Genomic DNA, 16,325 nt, shown 5'->3' with positions numbered 1-16,325 from the left:
CCATCAGACATCACCATGAGATGTTGTGCTGGTTTGAAAGGATGTATGGACCCTAGAAAAGCCATGTTTTAATCAAAATCCCATTTTTGTAAAGGCAGAATAATCTCTATTCAATACTGTATGTTTGAAACTGTAAACAGATCATCTCCCTGGAGATGTGATTTAATCAAGTGTTTTGTTAAACTGGAATAGGTGACAACATGTCTCCGCCCATTTGGGTGGGTCTTGATAGTTTCTGGAGTCCTATAAAAGAGGAAACATTCTGGAAAATGAAAGAGATTCAGAGAGAGCCGAGCAGAACATCATAGCCATGAGAAGAAAAGCCCACCAGCCAGCAACCTTTGGAGATGAAGAAGGAAAATGCCTCCTGGGGTGCTTCATGAAACAGGAAGCCAGGAGAAGAAGCTAACAGATGACGCTATGCTTGCCATGTGCCCTTCCAGATGAGAGAGGAACCCTGACTGTGTTCACCATGTGCCTTCCAGATAAGAGAGAAACTCTGCCTGTGTTTGTTATGTGCCCTTCCACTTGAGAGAGAAACCCTGAACTTCATCGACCTTCTTGAACCAAGGTATCTTTCCCCCGATGCCTTTAATTGGAATTTTCTATAGACTTGTTTTAATTGGGACATTTTCTCAGCCTTAGAACTGTAAACTAGCAACTCATTAAATTCCCCTTGTTAAAAGCCATTCCGTTTCTGGTATATTGCATTCTGGCAGCTAGCAAACTAGAACAGGTGGGGAGGAAGGGGGCTGTGCTGTGTTAGAACAGGGGCCCATTAGGAATGCAGACAGTCTTAGTCCCTACCTTCGCAAGCTTCACTGAATTAGAACCTGCATTTTAACGAGATACCCCCTCCCTCCCCAATCGAGGAAAGTTTGAAAAGCACTGATGGAACATCCCACGTATGTTCTATCCCTGTGTTTCCACTACACCTGACTTTAAAAGACACGGCACAAAATAAAGTCAGAGCAGGTCTCATGGGCCTGGGTTAAGGTCCGGCGTCCAGGTGGCAGATAAATGTGTCCCCGCTGGCGACGTTGCGGCAGAGGCATGGCGTATGTAGATGAGCATGAAGCGCAGAGGCTGGTGGGGCCCACGCAGTCTGGGCTGCCGCATCTGGTGCTGTTGTGCAAAATCGAAATGTTCCCGAGGTGGCGCCAAGAGGGTCTTCTTTTTCTGGAGTGATGCGGCTGTTGAAAAGATGATCTTGGTGATGAATGCACAGCTATGTGATGATATTGTGAGTCATTGATTGTGCACCATGTATGGACTGTATGTGTGTGAAGATTTATCAACAAAAATATCTTTTTTAAAAAGGATACTTCAGCACAATTTCCTCTGCTCCTATATCCCCTAATTCTCTCTACTGCCCAGTTTTGCTCCACAGCACGGACGACCAGGAACGCACAATAGTTTAACCATTTTCCGTACATATGGGGAGGGTGCACACGTGACCACCGTTAATCTCTTCTCAGCCTGGAGAATGAATCCTCTTCGATGGTAGAGGAAAAGGCAAGTCCAGGTAACCCCCGGGGACAGAAACGTGGCACCTTCCGTTTCCGTTCACTTGATTTTCAGAGACTCTTCAACACCCCTCCTCGCTCCAGGATAGGGACTCTTTGCCCGGCTATTCTTCAAGTTTTCCTTTCACTGTTAATCGATTAGGTTACTACATAGTCTGAGTTTACAACATTCGAATTCAGGAAGATTCAGGAATGAGGGCTAAGAAAATTCCACGTTATGTTGGTGACGAAACTGATAGTAGTAGTTAACGTTTGACGCTCTGTTCGTGCGGATGAGTTTGAACTGACCAGAACGAATTGAGCTCAAGACTCTTTGCTGGACTGAAGACATTGCTAGGTCTCGGCGGGTCTTTCGTGGGCCTTAGTAGGTCGGGGTGGGAGAAAGACTGGAGCGTTGGGGTATCACGGCACGGGCGTGTCATATGTAGATGAGGAAAGCGCGCAGAGGCTGCTGGTCCCGTTCAGGTTGGGCCCATGCGCGGTGCTGCTGGGCAAGATCCGAATATTCCCGAGTTAGTGTTTCCGACTTCCGAGGTGAAAGAAAGGGGGGTTCGGCAAGTGGGGAGCGAAGGGCGCACATGTGAAGTGACCGTGTGTGCAGAGCGCGGCGGCCGCGATGGCGTGGAGCGGGGCGGGCGACTTAGTTTATACTTACCGGATAGCAGAAATATTGTCGTTATATAGGTTGTTCTTTTTTGGGTGAGATTTATCTATCGTACCTTGGGTATGTTGGTACTTGCAAATAACTGAAATGTAGGAAAATGGATTGCTCGATTAGTGCTACTGAGGCGCTGCGTTCGCGGTTTTTCCTGAGTTTGGTTACTTCAAGTGGGAGTAACACTCTAAGTTTATGAGGTGTTACCATACGTACGTTCTAGTAGGCGGTTTTCTACGCAGTGTTCAAGCGTTGCTCACTACGAAGTAGTTCTTCCTTGTTTGTTTTTATTTTGCCTGTTTTTTCGAGGCTTAAAAAGCTGTTTCTCACGGTGTTCCTTCAACTTCTATACGTTTTAATGGATTTTTTTGAAACGGCATCGGAAGAATACTCCACCTTTTCAGCGGGAATCCTGCCGGTTCCCACCTTACTGCCAAAATAATGGTCCTTGATCCATCGGCCATTTTAGTATTACGTGGTACTTGAGAATTCACTAGGCATGCTGATTTTTAGGCTTCATCCTTCTAAGGTACGTGTGTTCTTTTCTTGTACAAACATCTTAAACTACATGCTACAAAACGTCCGTTTGAATTCGAAAAGTTAGCGCAGCTCACAAAATTTTTCCTAAAGGACTGTTGGTCCCGGGGGAGGCAGACGGGCCGCCGTTGGGGGCAGTGCGGCAGGGGCGTGGAGTATGTAGATGAGCATATCGCGCAGAGGCGCCTGGTCCGGCTGCCACGTCTCGTGCTGAGGGCAAAATCCGAACGTTTCCGACATGGCGTTTCTGCCTTCTGGGACCGATGAAAGGGTGGTCGGGAACTTGGGGGCGCGGAGGGCACGCAGTTGAAGCGACCGCCTGTGTAGAGTGCGGCGGGGGCGAGGGTAAGGAGCAAGGCGAACACTGCAGTTCATACTTACCTGGCAGGAGAGATACTATGATCATGAAGGTGGTTTTCCTAGGGCGAGGCTTATTCATTGCACTCCGGATGTGTTGACCTCTGCGATTTCCCCAAATGTGGGAAACTCGACTGCATAATTTGTGGTAGTGGGGGACTGCGTTCGCGTTCTTCCCTGATTTTTCTGGTACTGCAACGTTAGACTTTACATTTTTTTCTGCTTTGGCTTTGAAAAGAAATCTGATTTCTTTTATTCTGGAAGTGTTGTTGGAGTTCGTGTTTTCTTGTGTTATGCAATGGCAGAAAGTTCTAAGCTGTGAAATACATTGCACTGGAAGTTAATTGTTGCAAGGAGAGTCATCTGCAGAGCGTTACGGTGAATTTAATCACTGGAAACTTTCAAAGGATTCGGAAGAAACAGGTTCTTGTTTTCCTGCTTTGGCTGGCAAGCCTTTCCTGTGGAGTTTGTCTAGAGCTTCCATAGGAATCATCGACTTCACAGCCTGCCCTGCAGGTTTTGGACTCTGCGTTCTCATGGTTGCGTGAGACACTTTTACAAGTTTTATATTTGCAAATGTTACCTGTTGATTCTGATTCTCTAGAGAACCGTAATACACACATGAGCCTTTCTTCTCCTTTCATTTGTTGTTCCTGCTCCCGTTTCACCTGCCTCATTTATTCCTTCCTACTTCAAGTTGATTCTGGGGAAAAGTAGGCAGTGATCTTTTGAACAGAGGGTTCTTTTGTTAGTTGAGTTCCCTCCAGGAGGAGACAAGAAACCTCTTTAGTAGGTAATGAATAACCTGCCCTGTTTGAGGACCCAGGTTTTTGTGTCTCCATCCTTGAGTCCACTTCACTTCCTGACTCAGCCCAGATTCCACCTCTGAGAGTCCCTTATCATACACACACCTTGAACTTACGAAAGCCGAAATGATACAGAGACATGATCAGGGAATAGCAATAACTGACAACTTGGATAAAAGCTTGTATCCTTTATGAAGGAAAAAGGGTCTAGAGTAACAGACACTAGGCACTTGAGAAAAGGCAAACAAAACCGTTATGCTAATACAGGGTTAAAAAAAAAAAAAACCAAAGTGTCACATAGTTCTACATCTTTCTTTTCTCAGTGGGAGAAAAATCAGTCCTTCTATTTGATTTGCTGGCTGAGCTGAGGCTATTGAGAAGGTACCCATATGCCCTAGGGCAAGCAAAGTAAGAATCCAGCTGCCCTTCTAACCACCTGATATTCATTTAAAGCCTTCTTTTCTTTTAAGCTGATATTTCCTGTCATACTCTTCAGTTTGTTTTGCACCTTCTGCTTCTTGGAACTCTGCAACCAGCAGACTTTGCTCTGTGATGGAGTAAGCACATGGAGGAAGATGACTGACGACATTGTGGGTGGGATCAGAGGAAGGGAAGCCAACTATCCATCACCTGCACAACTATGGGACAATTAAGAGCCCTAGAAACCCATTGAGAGGTGTTACTGAGGCCGTACTGAAGCCTTTCCACTAAAGATGAGCTAGGACAAATTGCTGCAATGTACCCAGAAAATGTGTGAGTCAGTCCCCCATTGAATTCCATCAGTGGTTTGAGGCTTTCTCAAGTTGTAATGGCATGGACCCCAAGGCAAATTGAAATCGTGCCAGTCTGGGCTTATCCACCTTTGTGTCTGCTCTCTTGCCAACTATCTAAACTGTAGTTAGAGAAAAAGTGCAAGATGGCAAGGGTTATTACCCAAATCTTAGCAGCAGCTATTCAGTTTTGGGACTGTCTAGAGAAAGACAAAGGAACAAATAAATTTAAAATGGCTGTGTTATCTTCTCTGTTAGAACTATTTACTAAAGAGATGATTGCTACCCTAGACCCTATGATGAAAGCAAAAGAAGGGAAAAATCATGTCATTGCAAGAAGCAATTGAAAAGGCTTCTTAGTCTCCAACTGCCCCAGGCAAGGGTGCAATTAAGCTTCTCTGAGACACAAAGTGGCTGGTCAAGTGAGAGGAGTTAATTCCCTGGAGGCTGTGCCTTCCCCTGGAGAGAGGTGGGGCACAACTCAGGTGGAATCCCTCCCTCAAGAGACCCCAGGGACTGGAAAACTACAGCAATTAAAGCCAGCCTATAATCTCTCTGTCTCAACCATGCCCACAGCATGGAGAGTCTGTTGACGTTAAAGGCACTGCATCACTTTATGCTTGGTGGGAAGCCACAGGTGGACAAGCACCACATACTGGGCAGGATAGGAAAAACACAGTCTAGAGGCTTCGTAGTAAACTCTGTCAACCTACTTGGCCTCACCCTCAAGGAAAACTGATGTAGGTGACTCCTGAGAGAAGGCCAGTCTGGTTTGGGAAAATCTGACTGGTGTCTATAATATCTGAGTAGACACTCCTAGAAAAAAAAAAAAAAAAAACTCCATGTTACCAGGGCAAGAAACAGAAAAACAAGAATTGAAAAATTTTGATCCATTAATCAAGACTTATGCTAGAGGTCTAGAATAAGCTGAACTGAATGTTAAAGAACAGAGAACAAAGGCATCCAGGAAGAAAATTCTAGGTAAAAGAGTGAAAACAATCTCCAGAATAAACTAATTAAGGAAATAAAATACCTAGATGCCAGCAAAAAATAATGAGTCATAATAGGAAAATTGAAGATATGGCCCAGTCAAAGGAACAAATCAACAGTTCAAATGAGATACAGGAGTTGACACAAGTAATTCAGGATGTTCAAACAGACTTGGACAATCTCATCAAAAATCAAATAATGAGTTGCAGAAGGATATAAAGAAGGCAATGGGTGAACAAAAAGAAGAAATCAAATGTCTGAAAAAATAATCACAGAACTTATGGGAATGAAAGGCAGAGGGGAAGAGGTGAAAAATAATGGAAACCTACAAGGATAGAGTTGAAGGGGTAAAAGAAAGGTTTAGTGAACTGGAGGACTGGACATCTGAAATCTGACACACAAAAGAAAATATAAGGAAAAGAATGGAAAGATTTGAGCAGGGTCTCAAGGAATTGAATGAAAACATGAAGTGCACGAGTATATGTGTTTTGGGTGTCCCGGAAGGAGAAGAGAATGGAAAAGAAGGAGAAAGACTAATGGAGGTAATTATTACTGAAAATTTCCCATCTCTTATGAAAGACATAAAATTACAGATCCAAGATACATAGCATACCCCAAACAGAATAGGTCCAAATAGACTTACTCCAAGACACTTATTACTCAGACTGTCAGATGTCAAAGAGAAAGAATTTTGAAAGCAGTAAGAGAAAAGCAATCCATCACATACAAGAGAAACCCAATAAGACTATGTGTGGATTTCTCAGCAGAAACCATGGGGGTGAGAAGGTGGTGGTATGATATATTTAAGATTCTAAAGGAGAAAAACTGCGGAACAAGAATTCTATATCCAGCAAAATTGCCCTTTAAAAATGAGGGTGAGGGGGGACTTCCAGGCCAAGATGGTAGCTTAACAATGTGCACATTTTAGTTCGTCCTCCAGAAAAACTATTAAATAACTAGAAACAGTACAGAACAGCTCCTGGGTCAAGTCAGTGACTGGACACACAGCATACCCCAGTCTGGACCAGCTGGACCGGCTGCGAGCCCCCCCAAAACTATGAGTTCCCAAAGCTGCTGCGGCTGGTGCCCCTCCCCCATAGACTGCTTCCCAGAGGGGACAGGAAAGAGAATTTACCAGCAGCAGGGGCTGAGCCCAACTAAACACCAATTGTGGAATTAATTAACAAGTTCTGACTACTAAAAATAGGACCTCAGCTCAGGTTAACCTGCTCAAAGCAGAAGTTGCTGATTTTTTGCCCCAGTGCCAAGGGGGCAGGGCTGATGGAAAAAGAAAAAAAAAGGAAACATAGGTTTTTGTGGCTGTGTTTCTACAAAGGCTTGACTGCCTCTGGATTCAGCGGCAGGACTTCTCAGGCTGCAACTGCCTCAGACATAGGCAGAAACAAGGTTTTTTGAGGGCTTGTCTGGAGACTATGCCTTTCCCAGTGGAGGGGGGCAGTCCAACTCAGGTGGAATCCCTCTCTCAAGGAATTGAGACCCCAGGGCTTGGTAATTTGAAGCCATTAAAAACAGCCTATAACCTCTCCTCCATCTCCACCACGTTCCCAGCAGGGAGAGTCTGCCAAAGTTAAAGGTACCACATCATCTTATGCTGGTGGGAGCTGTAGGCAGACAAGCATCACATACTGGGCAGGATAAGAAAAACAGAGTCCAGAGACTTCACAGGAAAGTCTTTCAACCTTCTGGGTCTCACCCTCAGGGAAAACCAATGCAGGTGACTCTTTCCTCCTGATAGGAGGCCAGTTTGGTCTGGGAAAATCTGGCCGGGGTCTATAATACCTAAGTACACCCTCCTAAGTGTGTGTGTGTGGGGGGGGAAGGCACCATACAAGCAGGGCAAGAAACAAGAAAACAAGAACTGAAAAAATCTTCTCTGTTAAATAAGACCTAAGCTAGAGGTCCAGATAAAGTTGAACTGAATGTCAAAGAACAGACAGACAACAAATTCATCCAGCAAGAAAACCCTAGGTAAAAGAAGTGAAAGCAATCTCCAGAATAAACTAATTAAGGTAATTAAATGCCTAGATGCCAGCAAAAAATAATAAATCACACTAGGAAAATTGAAGATATGGCCCAGTCAAAGGAACAAACCAACAATTCAAATGAGCTACAGGAGCTGAAACAATTCAGAATATACGAACAGATGTGGAAAACTCATCAAAAACCAAATCAATGAATTGAGAGAGGTTATAAAGAAGGCAAGGAATGAACAAAAAGAAGAAATCGAAAGTCTGAAAAAACAAATCACAGAACTTATGGGAATGAAAGGCATGGTAGAGGAGATGAAAAAAACAATGGAAACCTGCAATGGTAGATTTTGAGAGACAGAACATAGGATTTCTGAACTGGAGGATGGAATATCTGAAATTCAACAAGAAACAGAAAGTATAGGGGAAAAAATGGAAAAATATGAGCAGGGACTCGGAATTGAAGGACAATATGAAGTGCACAAATATACATGTTGTGGGTGTCCCAGAAGGAGAAGAGAAGGGGAAAGGAGGAGAAAAACTAATGGAGAAAATTATCACTGAAAATTTCCCAACTCTTATGAAAGACTTAAAATTACAGATCACCAAGTGCAGCATACCACATACAGAAAAGATCCAAATAGACATACTCCAAGGCAGTTACTAATCAGAATGTCAGAAATCAAAGGGAAAGAGAGAATCTTGAAAGCAGCAAGAGAAAAGCAATACATCACTTACAAGAGAAGCCCAATAAGACTATGTGTAGATTTCTCAGCAGAAACCATGGAGGTGAGAAGACAGTGGGATGATATATTTAAATTACTAAAAGAGAAATACTGTCAACCAAGAATTCTATATCCAGCAAAATTGTCCTTCAAAAAAGAGGGAGACAAAGCTATAGGCTGAGCCCCCAGTCTTGGGGTTTGTTCATATGAAACTTAACCCCACAGGGTATAGGTCAAGCCTACTTAAAATTAAGCCTAAGAGTCACCCCCAAGAGAACCTCTTTTGTTGCTCAGATGGGGCCTCTCTCTCCAACCAACACAACAAGCAAAGTCACCACCCTCCCCCTGTCTATGTGGGACATGACTACCAGGGGTGTGGATCTTCCTGGCAGCGTGGGACAGAAATCCCAGAATGAGCTGAGATTCAGCATCAAGGGATTGAGAAAAACTCTAGAATGAGCTGAGACCCAGGATCAAGGGATTGAGAAAATCTTCTCGACCAAAAGGGGGAAAAGTGAAATGAGACAAAGTGTCAATGGCTGAGAGATTCCAAACAGAGTCGAGAGGTTATCCTGGAGGTTATTCTTATGCATTAAATAGATATCACCTTGTTATCCAAGATGAAATTTTGAGGCTGGAGGGAACTGCCTGAAAATGTAGAGCTGTGTTCCAGTAGCCATGTTTCTTGATGCTGACTGTATAATGATAGAGCTTTCACAATGTGACTGTGTGATTGTAAAAACCTTGTGTCTGATGCTGCTTTTATCTACCTTGTCAACAGATGAGAGGAACATATGGAATAAAAATAAATAATAGGGGGAACAAATGTTAAAATAGATTTAGTTTGAAATGCTAGTGATCAATGAAAGGGATCAGTAAGGGGTATGGTCTGTACAATTTTTTTTTCTGTTTGTTATATTTTTCTGTTGTCTTTTGATTTCTTTTTCTGAGTTGATGCTAATGTTCTGGGAAATGATTATGATGATGAATATGCAACTATGTGATGATATTGTGAATTGCTGAGTGTATGTGTTGGGAATGTTTGTTTCTTGTAATTTTTTTTAATTAATGAAAAATTTAAAAAAAAGAAATAGGGCCATGTGAAGACAGACTTCATTCAGGGGAAAATATTTGCAAATCACATAACTGGCAAAGGATTTGCATCAAAAATTTATCAAGAACTCTCAGTATTCACCCTCCCTCCTATGTGGGACATGACTCCCAGGAGTATAAATCTCCCTGGCAGCATGGGACAGAAATCTCAGGATGAGCCAAGACCCAGAAGAAAAGGTTTGAGAAAGTCTTCCTAACTAAAAGGAGGAAGAGAGAAATGAGACAAAATAAAGTTTCAATGGTTGAGAGATTTCAAACAGTCAAGAAGTCGTCCTGGAGTTATTCTTATACATTATATAGATATTCCTTTTAAGCTTATGGTGTATTAGAGTATCTGGAGGGAAATACCTGAAACACTTGAGTTACGTTCCAGTAACCTTGATTCTTGAGGATGATTGTATAAAGATATAACATTTATAATGTGAAAAAAAAGTGGGAGAAATTAAAACATTTTCAGACAAAAAAAATCACTGAGAGAATTTGTGACCAAGAGACCAGCTCTACAGAAATACTAAAGGGAGCACTAGAGACAGATATGAAAAGACAGAAGAGAGAGATGTGGAGAAGAGTGTAGAAAGGAAGACTATGCATAAAGGTAAAAAGAAGGAAAATTAGATATGACATAAAAAATCCAGAAGGCAAAATAGTAGAAGAAAGTACTACCCATGCAGTAATAACACTAAATGTTAATGGATTAAACTCCCCAATCAAAAGATAAAGACTGACAGAATGGATTAAAAACCAGGACCCATGTATATGCTGCCTCTATTCAAAGGACATGAGGGCAAGGACACAAATGGACATTTGCACAGCAATGTTTATAGCAGCATTATTTACAATTACCAAGAGATGGAAACAGCCAAAAAGTCCATCAACAGACAGGTGGCTAAACAAACTGTGGCATATACATACAACAAAAGCCAGCAGAAACCATCCCGTGCCTTCCCACGTAAGAAAGAACCGCAGGTGAAAGTTAGCTGCCTTTCCTCTGAAGAACTAACAAAATAAATCCCCTTTTATTGAACGCCAATCAGTCTTAGGGTGTTGTATTCCGGCAGCTAGCAAACTAGAACAGTCTCATATTCCTGAACAATTAGATTCAGGTTACGCACTTTTGGCAGCAGCACCACAGAGGCGATGCTGCAATCTTCTCACTGCATCCCATCAGGAGGCACAGGCCGTTGATTAGTTGCCTTGCAGGCATTTTCAACTCGGATGATTTGGTTGTGAGTCTTCCAGGTGTCTCAGTGGCAAAGTTAGCATTGTACACCTTGGACTTCAGAAGTATCCTGTGAGGGTTGTGCAACGGGACTGATTGTAAAAATTCAGAAATGGATAGCACGATACTACCGAAGTGTAGTACAATAACTTTAGTATGCTGAAGGAAGCTTATTGTGAGAATGATAGGGGGAGGGAGGCTGGGGACACAAATGAAATCCGAAGGAAAGCTAGACGATAAAGACTGAGATGGTATAATCTAGGAATGCTTGCAGTGTACAGTGATAGTGACTAAATGTACAGATTAAAAAATGTTTTTGCATGAGGAAGAACAAAGGAATGACAGTATTGCAGGGTGTTGAAAACAGACGGTAACATTTTTAAATGTTAACTTATGTGTGAGACGAAAGCAAAAAATGTTTATTTGACACAAAACATTTTGACTAGTGCATCTCCTAATACAGCTTATAGGGACAGCTTAATTGAACACCGTAAGTGCATGGAACTTTGAGTAGGGCATTTTGAAGGTTTGTCTGGAGTGATGCCCCGATAAATCCCAGAGTGATTTGAACGGTGAATAAGAAATATTTGCAAAGTCCCCTTGGGGGAATGGTGAGAAAGAGGGAAAATTCAGCTTCCCCATTTGGAGGCCTGATATTCTCACAAGCGGTGAGGACAACAAAATCAATAGGCCGATCTCTCAGTCTTGGAGTTTGTTCGTAAGAAAGTTATCCCCGCAAAGGATAGGCTATACGCCTACTAAAAATAGGCCCAAGAGTCACCCCAAGAGAACCTCTTTTGTTGCTCAGATGCGGCCTGTCGCTCAGCCAACACGGCAAGCATACTCGCCACCCTCCCCCTCTCTACATGGGACACGACTCCCAGGGGTGTGGACCTCCCTGGCAACGTGGGACAGAACTCCTAGAATGACCTGGGACTCAGCATCAAGGGATTGAGGAAACCACCTCGACAGAAAGGGGAAGAGAGAAAGGAGACAAAATAAAGTGTCAGTGGTCGAGAGAGGTTTCAAGCAGAGTCGAGAGATTATCCTGGAGGTTATTCTTACGCATTATATAGATAACCCCTTTTTAGTTTAAGGTGTATGAGAGGCTAGAGGGAAACGCCTGAAACTGTAGAGCTGTGTTCCAGTAGCCATGTTTCTCTAAGATGATTGTATAATGATACAGCTTTCACAAAGTGACTGTGTGAAACAAGATGTGAAAACCTTGTTGTGGTGCTCCTTTTATCTACAGTATGGACAGATGAGTAAAAACCGTGGATTAAAAGTCAATAAATAATGGGAACAAACGTTTAAATAAATTGGGTGGAGGGAAGTACTAGTGTTCAATGAGAGGGAGGGGTAAGGGGTATGGTATGTAAGGATTTTTTCTCTTTTCTTTTTATTTCTTTTTCTGGAGTGATGTAGATTTTCTGACAAAGGATCATGTGATGAACATACAACTATGTGATGATATTGTGAGCCACTGATTGCAAACCGAGTATGGGAAGTTCATACGTTAAGAATGTTTGTGTTGTATGTTGATTGATTTTATTAATAAAAATTAAAAAGAAGAAGTATCCTGTGAGGAAACTATGTGTTCTAGTTTGCTAGCTGCTGGAATGCAGCACACCAGAGATGGATTGGCTTTTAATAAAAGGGGATTTATTTCATTAGTTCTTCAGAGGAAAGGCAACTAACTTTCAACTGAGATTCTTTCTTACATGGGAAGGCACAGGGTGATCTCTGCTGGCCTTCTCTCCAGGCCTGTGGGTTCCAACAGCTTTCCCCGGGGTGATTTCTTTCTGCATCTCCAAAGGCCTGGGCTGAGCTGCGAGTGCTGAGATGAGGTATGCCGAGCTGCTTGGGCTGTGCTACGTTGCGCTCTCTCATGTAAGCACCAGCCAATTAAGTCAAACATCATCTATTGCAGCAGGCACACCTCCTAGCCAACTGCAGATGTCATCAGCAGCAGGTGAGGTTCACATACCATTGGCTCATGTCCACAGCAACAGAACTAGGTGCCTTTACCTGGACAAGTTGACAACTGAATATAACTACCACGCTATGTAAATATCCCATTAGTCAACCAGCACTGTCCACTGGAACTCTGTGCGATGACAGATACGTTCTCTAATGAGCACTGTCTAGTACAGTAGCCTCCAGCCGTGTGTGGCTACCGAGCACTGGAAATACGGATAGTACAACCGCTGAGAAACTGAGTTTTTAAGTTTCATTGAGTTTTAATTAACAGACATGTGCAATTTAAATAGGTACACGTGGCTAGTGATTACAGTGTTGCATAGTGCAGCCATGCACTGATTTTAGCATCCATTGATGATTCTTGCCCGAATCAACTATCGTTATGTATTAACTATGATCTACTCATTATGTGTTAACTATTCATCAACTATTATGGTTTCCAAGTGGTGTTTTTCTAGTTCCATTGTCTTTACATTTGTAGTTGACTTTCTACTGTAAGGAAAAGCTTCCCCTTTTCCCCACATATACATTCACGTAATGTAAATGTTTTAAATTTGTCTTTACACGTCTCTACATTTAGATGGGAGTTCGTGTATTTACAGATGAACTTTGTAGAATACATCTGTGTCATTTTAGTCTTCTCGTAAAAACTGGTATACTTTATGTTAATACATATTTTAATGGCTGGAGCAGTGATTGAGCCTATTTAAAAAGCAATCAGAAAGTGTTGTGTAGTTTAACTTGGACAAAATATTTCATCCCCCACTAGAACAGGCTGAACGGTAGTATTGGTCTAGAGAGAAATTTATCTACAGAAGAATGGGATGTTGTTGAAAATCTTCTTGTGCGTGAATCGAATGATGTAATTTCTGTCTTTAAATCTTTGTTCATAATGAGTAGTTGTTTCCAAAATGCTCATATTTTAACAAGAAAACTTAAGAGTTATGTGATCGTAATGCTCTGTATTTTCAGAAAAGACTTCCAAACTGTTTGAACCCAACAGATTAACAGTAATATTCCCTTCCTTTTTAGGGTAACCTACAGTTACTGCAGAACTGCCTGGCAGTGTTAAATGGAGACACATAAACCACCCACTGCACCTTCCTGTTCAAAAGGGCTGCCTTCCTTCCAGTTTTATTTTCCTTTTCTTAATGACGTTAGGCATTTACCGCTCACCGGAAACAAAGAGAGACAGCTGACGTGCATACACTCTCCTTTTTTTCTGAGAAGCAGTGGAGAGGTGCCACCCACAGGTGGTTCCAGTCTGCATGGGGCAGTGCTGCACTCCTGCCCCCACGTGCTCCCCGGGACAGCTGTCGATCATCGTGCACTCTTCCTGTTCAAAGCCCAAGTTCAGACCTTTTTTACAGTAGCCTCTATAACCGTTTATTTTTTTAAATAGTGTTCTTTATGGCTGCCAATCTTACTTACCTTTAAGTAATTTCTAAGTTTAACCCTCTCAAAGTACATTATTCAAAAGAGGTAAAGAGTGCCACTACCCTTTTTTTTTTTTCTTTTTATTTTTTGGTTATTATAAACATTGTATACCACCTTAGTTCATTCATGTATCCTGGTAAAGAATCTTAATCAGACATTTTAAATTAAAAGTTTTGGGACAGACTTGACGTAAACTTTATAAGTATGATTTCTGAAAAGAAGCAAAAGCATTAGTATGCTTGCCTTAAACGTGTAGACTAAACCAATTGTATAATAAAGTGATAACAGTGATATCTTTTAACTCTGTGGTCATTGTATCACTCAGAAATTTGGAGTAGCTGTAATAAATCTACTCCTATATCATGCTTTACAGTGCAGGTCTTAGTTTTTCTTTTTTCTTATTTCTCCTTTTAAGATGGCATATTGAACCAAGTTCGAAAGAACGAGCTGCTCTCTGTGTGCTTTTAGTGCTTCATAGAAGGTGGAACTGGGCAGAGGCAAGTTAGAGACGGCTGTTTCTGAAATTCAGGAGCAGGGAGTAGAGCCTACTATAACGCCTTGAATTCTGTCCCTAGCTTGGCCAATTAACTGTGCGACCTGTGTCCTCTTGCCATTTGGTAATTATCTGGCCAGTGTAGAGACTGGTATGTACTGGAAAAAGAGAGGTCTGCTATAGGACGCAGCACTTGTTTGTGGAAAACAATTAGAATACTGGGATAAAAGTTGCTGGATAAAGAGGATACCGTCACTCAGTAGTTAACGTTACAAATGTTACTGGCCTTTCTAATGTGAATGAGCATTACGATGTCATTTGTAGTTTAAAGTTAGATTAAGTGATTGGATTTTCCCACTGTCTTTTGCTCACTTTTCTCCCATTAGGAAACCACGGGCTCCGGGCTCTGGGCTGGGGTTGGTCCGTCCTCGAGTGGTTCCTAGATTGTTTACATTTTTCCAAGCCATTCCTGAGGAATATCTGGTCTGGGCCTCGTCGCCAGTCACAATGATTCCAGCCTTTCTCAGCAGCACGTCCTCTTGCTTCACTGATCTGCTGGTTACTGTTTCGTCTCTTTGACTGACTTGTTTCCCGATGCCGTTGGAACTGTTGATTTTTCTGTTGTTGGCTGAGAGAGCTGCGTGTCTTGTCCTTCATGTAACCCTCACTCGTAAAAATATTCCTGTGCGATGCCCTTCAGCGGGTGAACATGCCCTCTTAGCCTTGGGCGGGTTCGTTTGACCTCTGCAATTTCTCTTAAGATAAAGGACATGTTGACCTACCTCACAGGGGTGTTGTGAGGATTAATAAATGTTGGTACTGTGCTCTGAAAGTGTTAAGATGTATAAATGCTAAGAAATAGGAAGTACAGGGTAAAGAGTTATACAGTGTTTTGCATACCCATCAGCTAATCTCTTTCGACCGAGGTGGCCGTTTTGGGGACGGGGGTAGAATGGTTGGTGGTGGCATTGTGTGTCCCTTTGCCTCTGGTTTATATTTGGCGGTAGCTGTGTGTGTGTGTGTGTGGTGGGGGGGTAGATTGGAAGCTGCGATTTACTTACTATTAAGGGCCTTGGGTGACAAGGCGGTGGGGGTGGGGAGCACTTAATAAACATCACTAATCGATTGCTTTTCTCAAGAGCCTTCTCATTAAGAAAACGAGAAACCTACAAATGAGGTTTTTTTAAAAAAAGTGTTACTCCCTCAAGGACATACCTAGGAAAGGCTCCACTTTTTGCTTCCAGCACAGGGTGAACACTGTTGCTCCACAGCTATTCTGTGATAAGAATAACCAGCCCTGCCTTTACAGCTTTTGAACTGAGGCGTTCATTAAGTGGTTATTGACCACCTTGTGCCTGGGTGGAGCCTGCAGACAGCTAATGGAAGAGACAAACCCCTGCAAGGACAATTACTCTAAAATTTAAGTATCGTGGGCCACGGTGGCTCAGCAGGCAGGAATGCTTGCCTGAGATGCCAGAGGACCCAGGTTTGATTCCCGGTGCCTGCCCACGTGAAAAAAAAAAAAGAAAGAAAGAAAGAAAAAGTATTACTAGGTCCCTGTATTTATTTCTCTAGAGAAACATAATCAGCAGGAAATATCTATAGATACAAAGTTTATATGTGTGTCGGGTAACCGCGGGAACCTAGAGTCCAAAATCCGCAGGGCAGGCTGTGAAGCTGACGACGCTGACGGAGGGTCTGGATGAACTCCACAGGAGGGGCTCGCTGA

At 42.6% G+C, this 16,325-nt stretch overlaps 1 protein-coding gene, 1 long non-coding RNA gene and 1 other non-coding gene across 3 annotated transcripts in view; 2 read left to right on the top strand and 1 right to left on the bottom strand.

The window, feature by feature from the left end:
* Positions 1 to 2,188: 2,188 nt before the first annotated feature.
* LOC143655659 (uncharacterized) lies at positions 2,189 to 14,404 on the top strand. The gene is made up of 2 exons (XR_013162206.1): positions 2,189 to 2,710; positions 13,699 to 14,404. It is a non-coding gene; the product is annotated as an uncharacterized LOC143655659 (long non-coding RNA).
* On the top strand, positions 3,092 to 3,255 carry LOC143656600 (U1 spliceosomal RNA). Its single transcript, XR_013162517.1, has one exon. It is a non-coding gene; the product is annotated as a U1 spliceosomal RNA (small nuclear RNA).
* Positions 14,094 to 16,325, bottom strand: part of LOC143655658 (uncharacterized) — a 16,832-nt gene continuing 14,600 nt past the window's right edge. Inside the window, exon 3 of the mRNA XM_077126971.1 lies at positions 14,094 to 16,321. Coding sequence (XP_076983086.1) covers positions 16,211 to 16,321 — 111 coding nt within the window. The 3' untranslated portion in view covers positions 14,094 to 16,210. The remainder of the gene's footprint in view (positions 16,322 to 16,325) is intronic.

The sequence above is a fragment of the Tamandua tetradactyla genome, chromosome 14 (assembly GCF_023851605.1).
Source record: "Tamandua tetradactyla isolate mTamTet1 chromosome 14, mTamTet1.pri, whole genome shotgun sequence".
NCBI lineage: Eukaryota > Metazoa > Chordata > Mammalia > Pilosa > Myrmecophagidae > Tamandua > Tamandua tetradactyla.
This window is presented reverse-complemented; position numbering and strand designations above follow the sequence as displayed.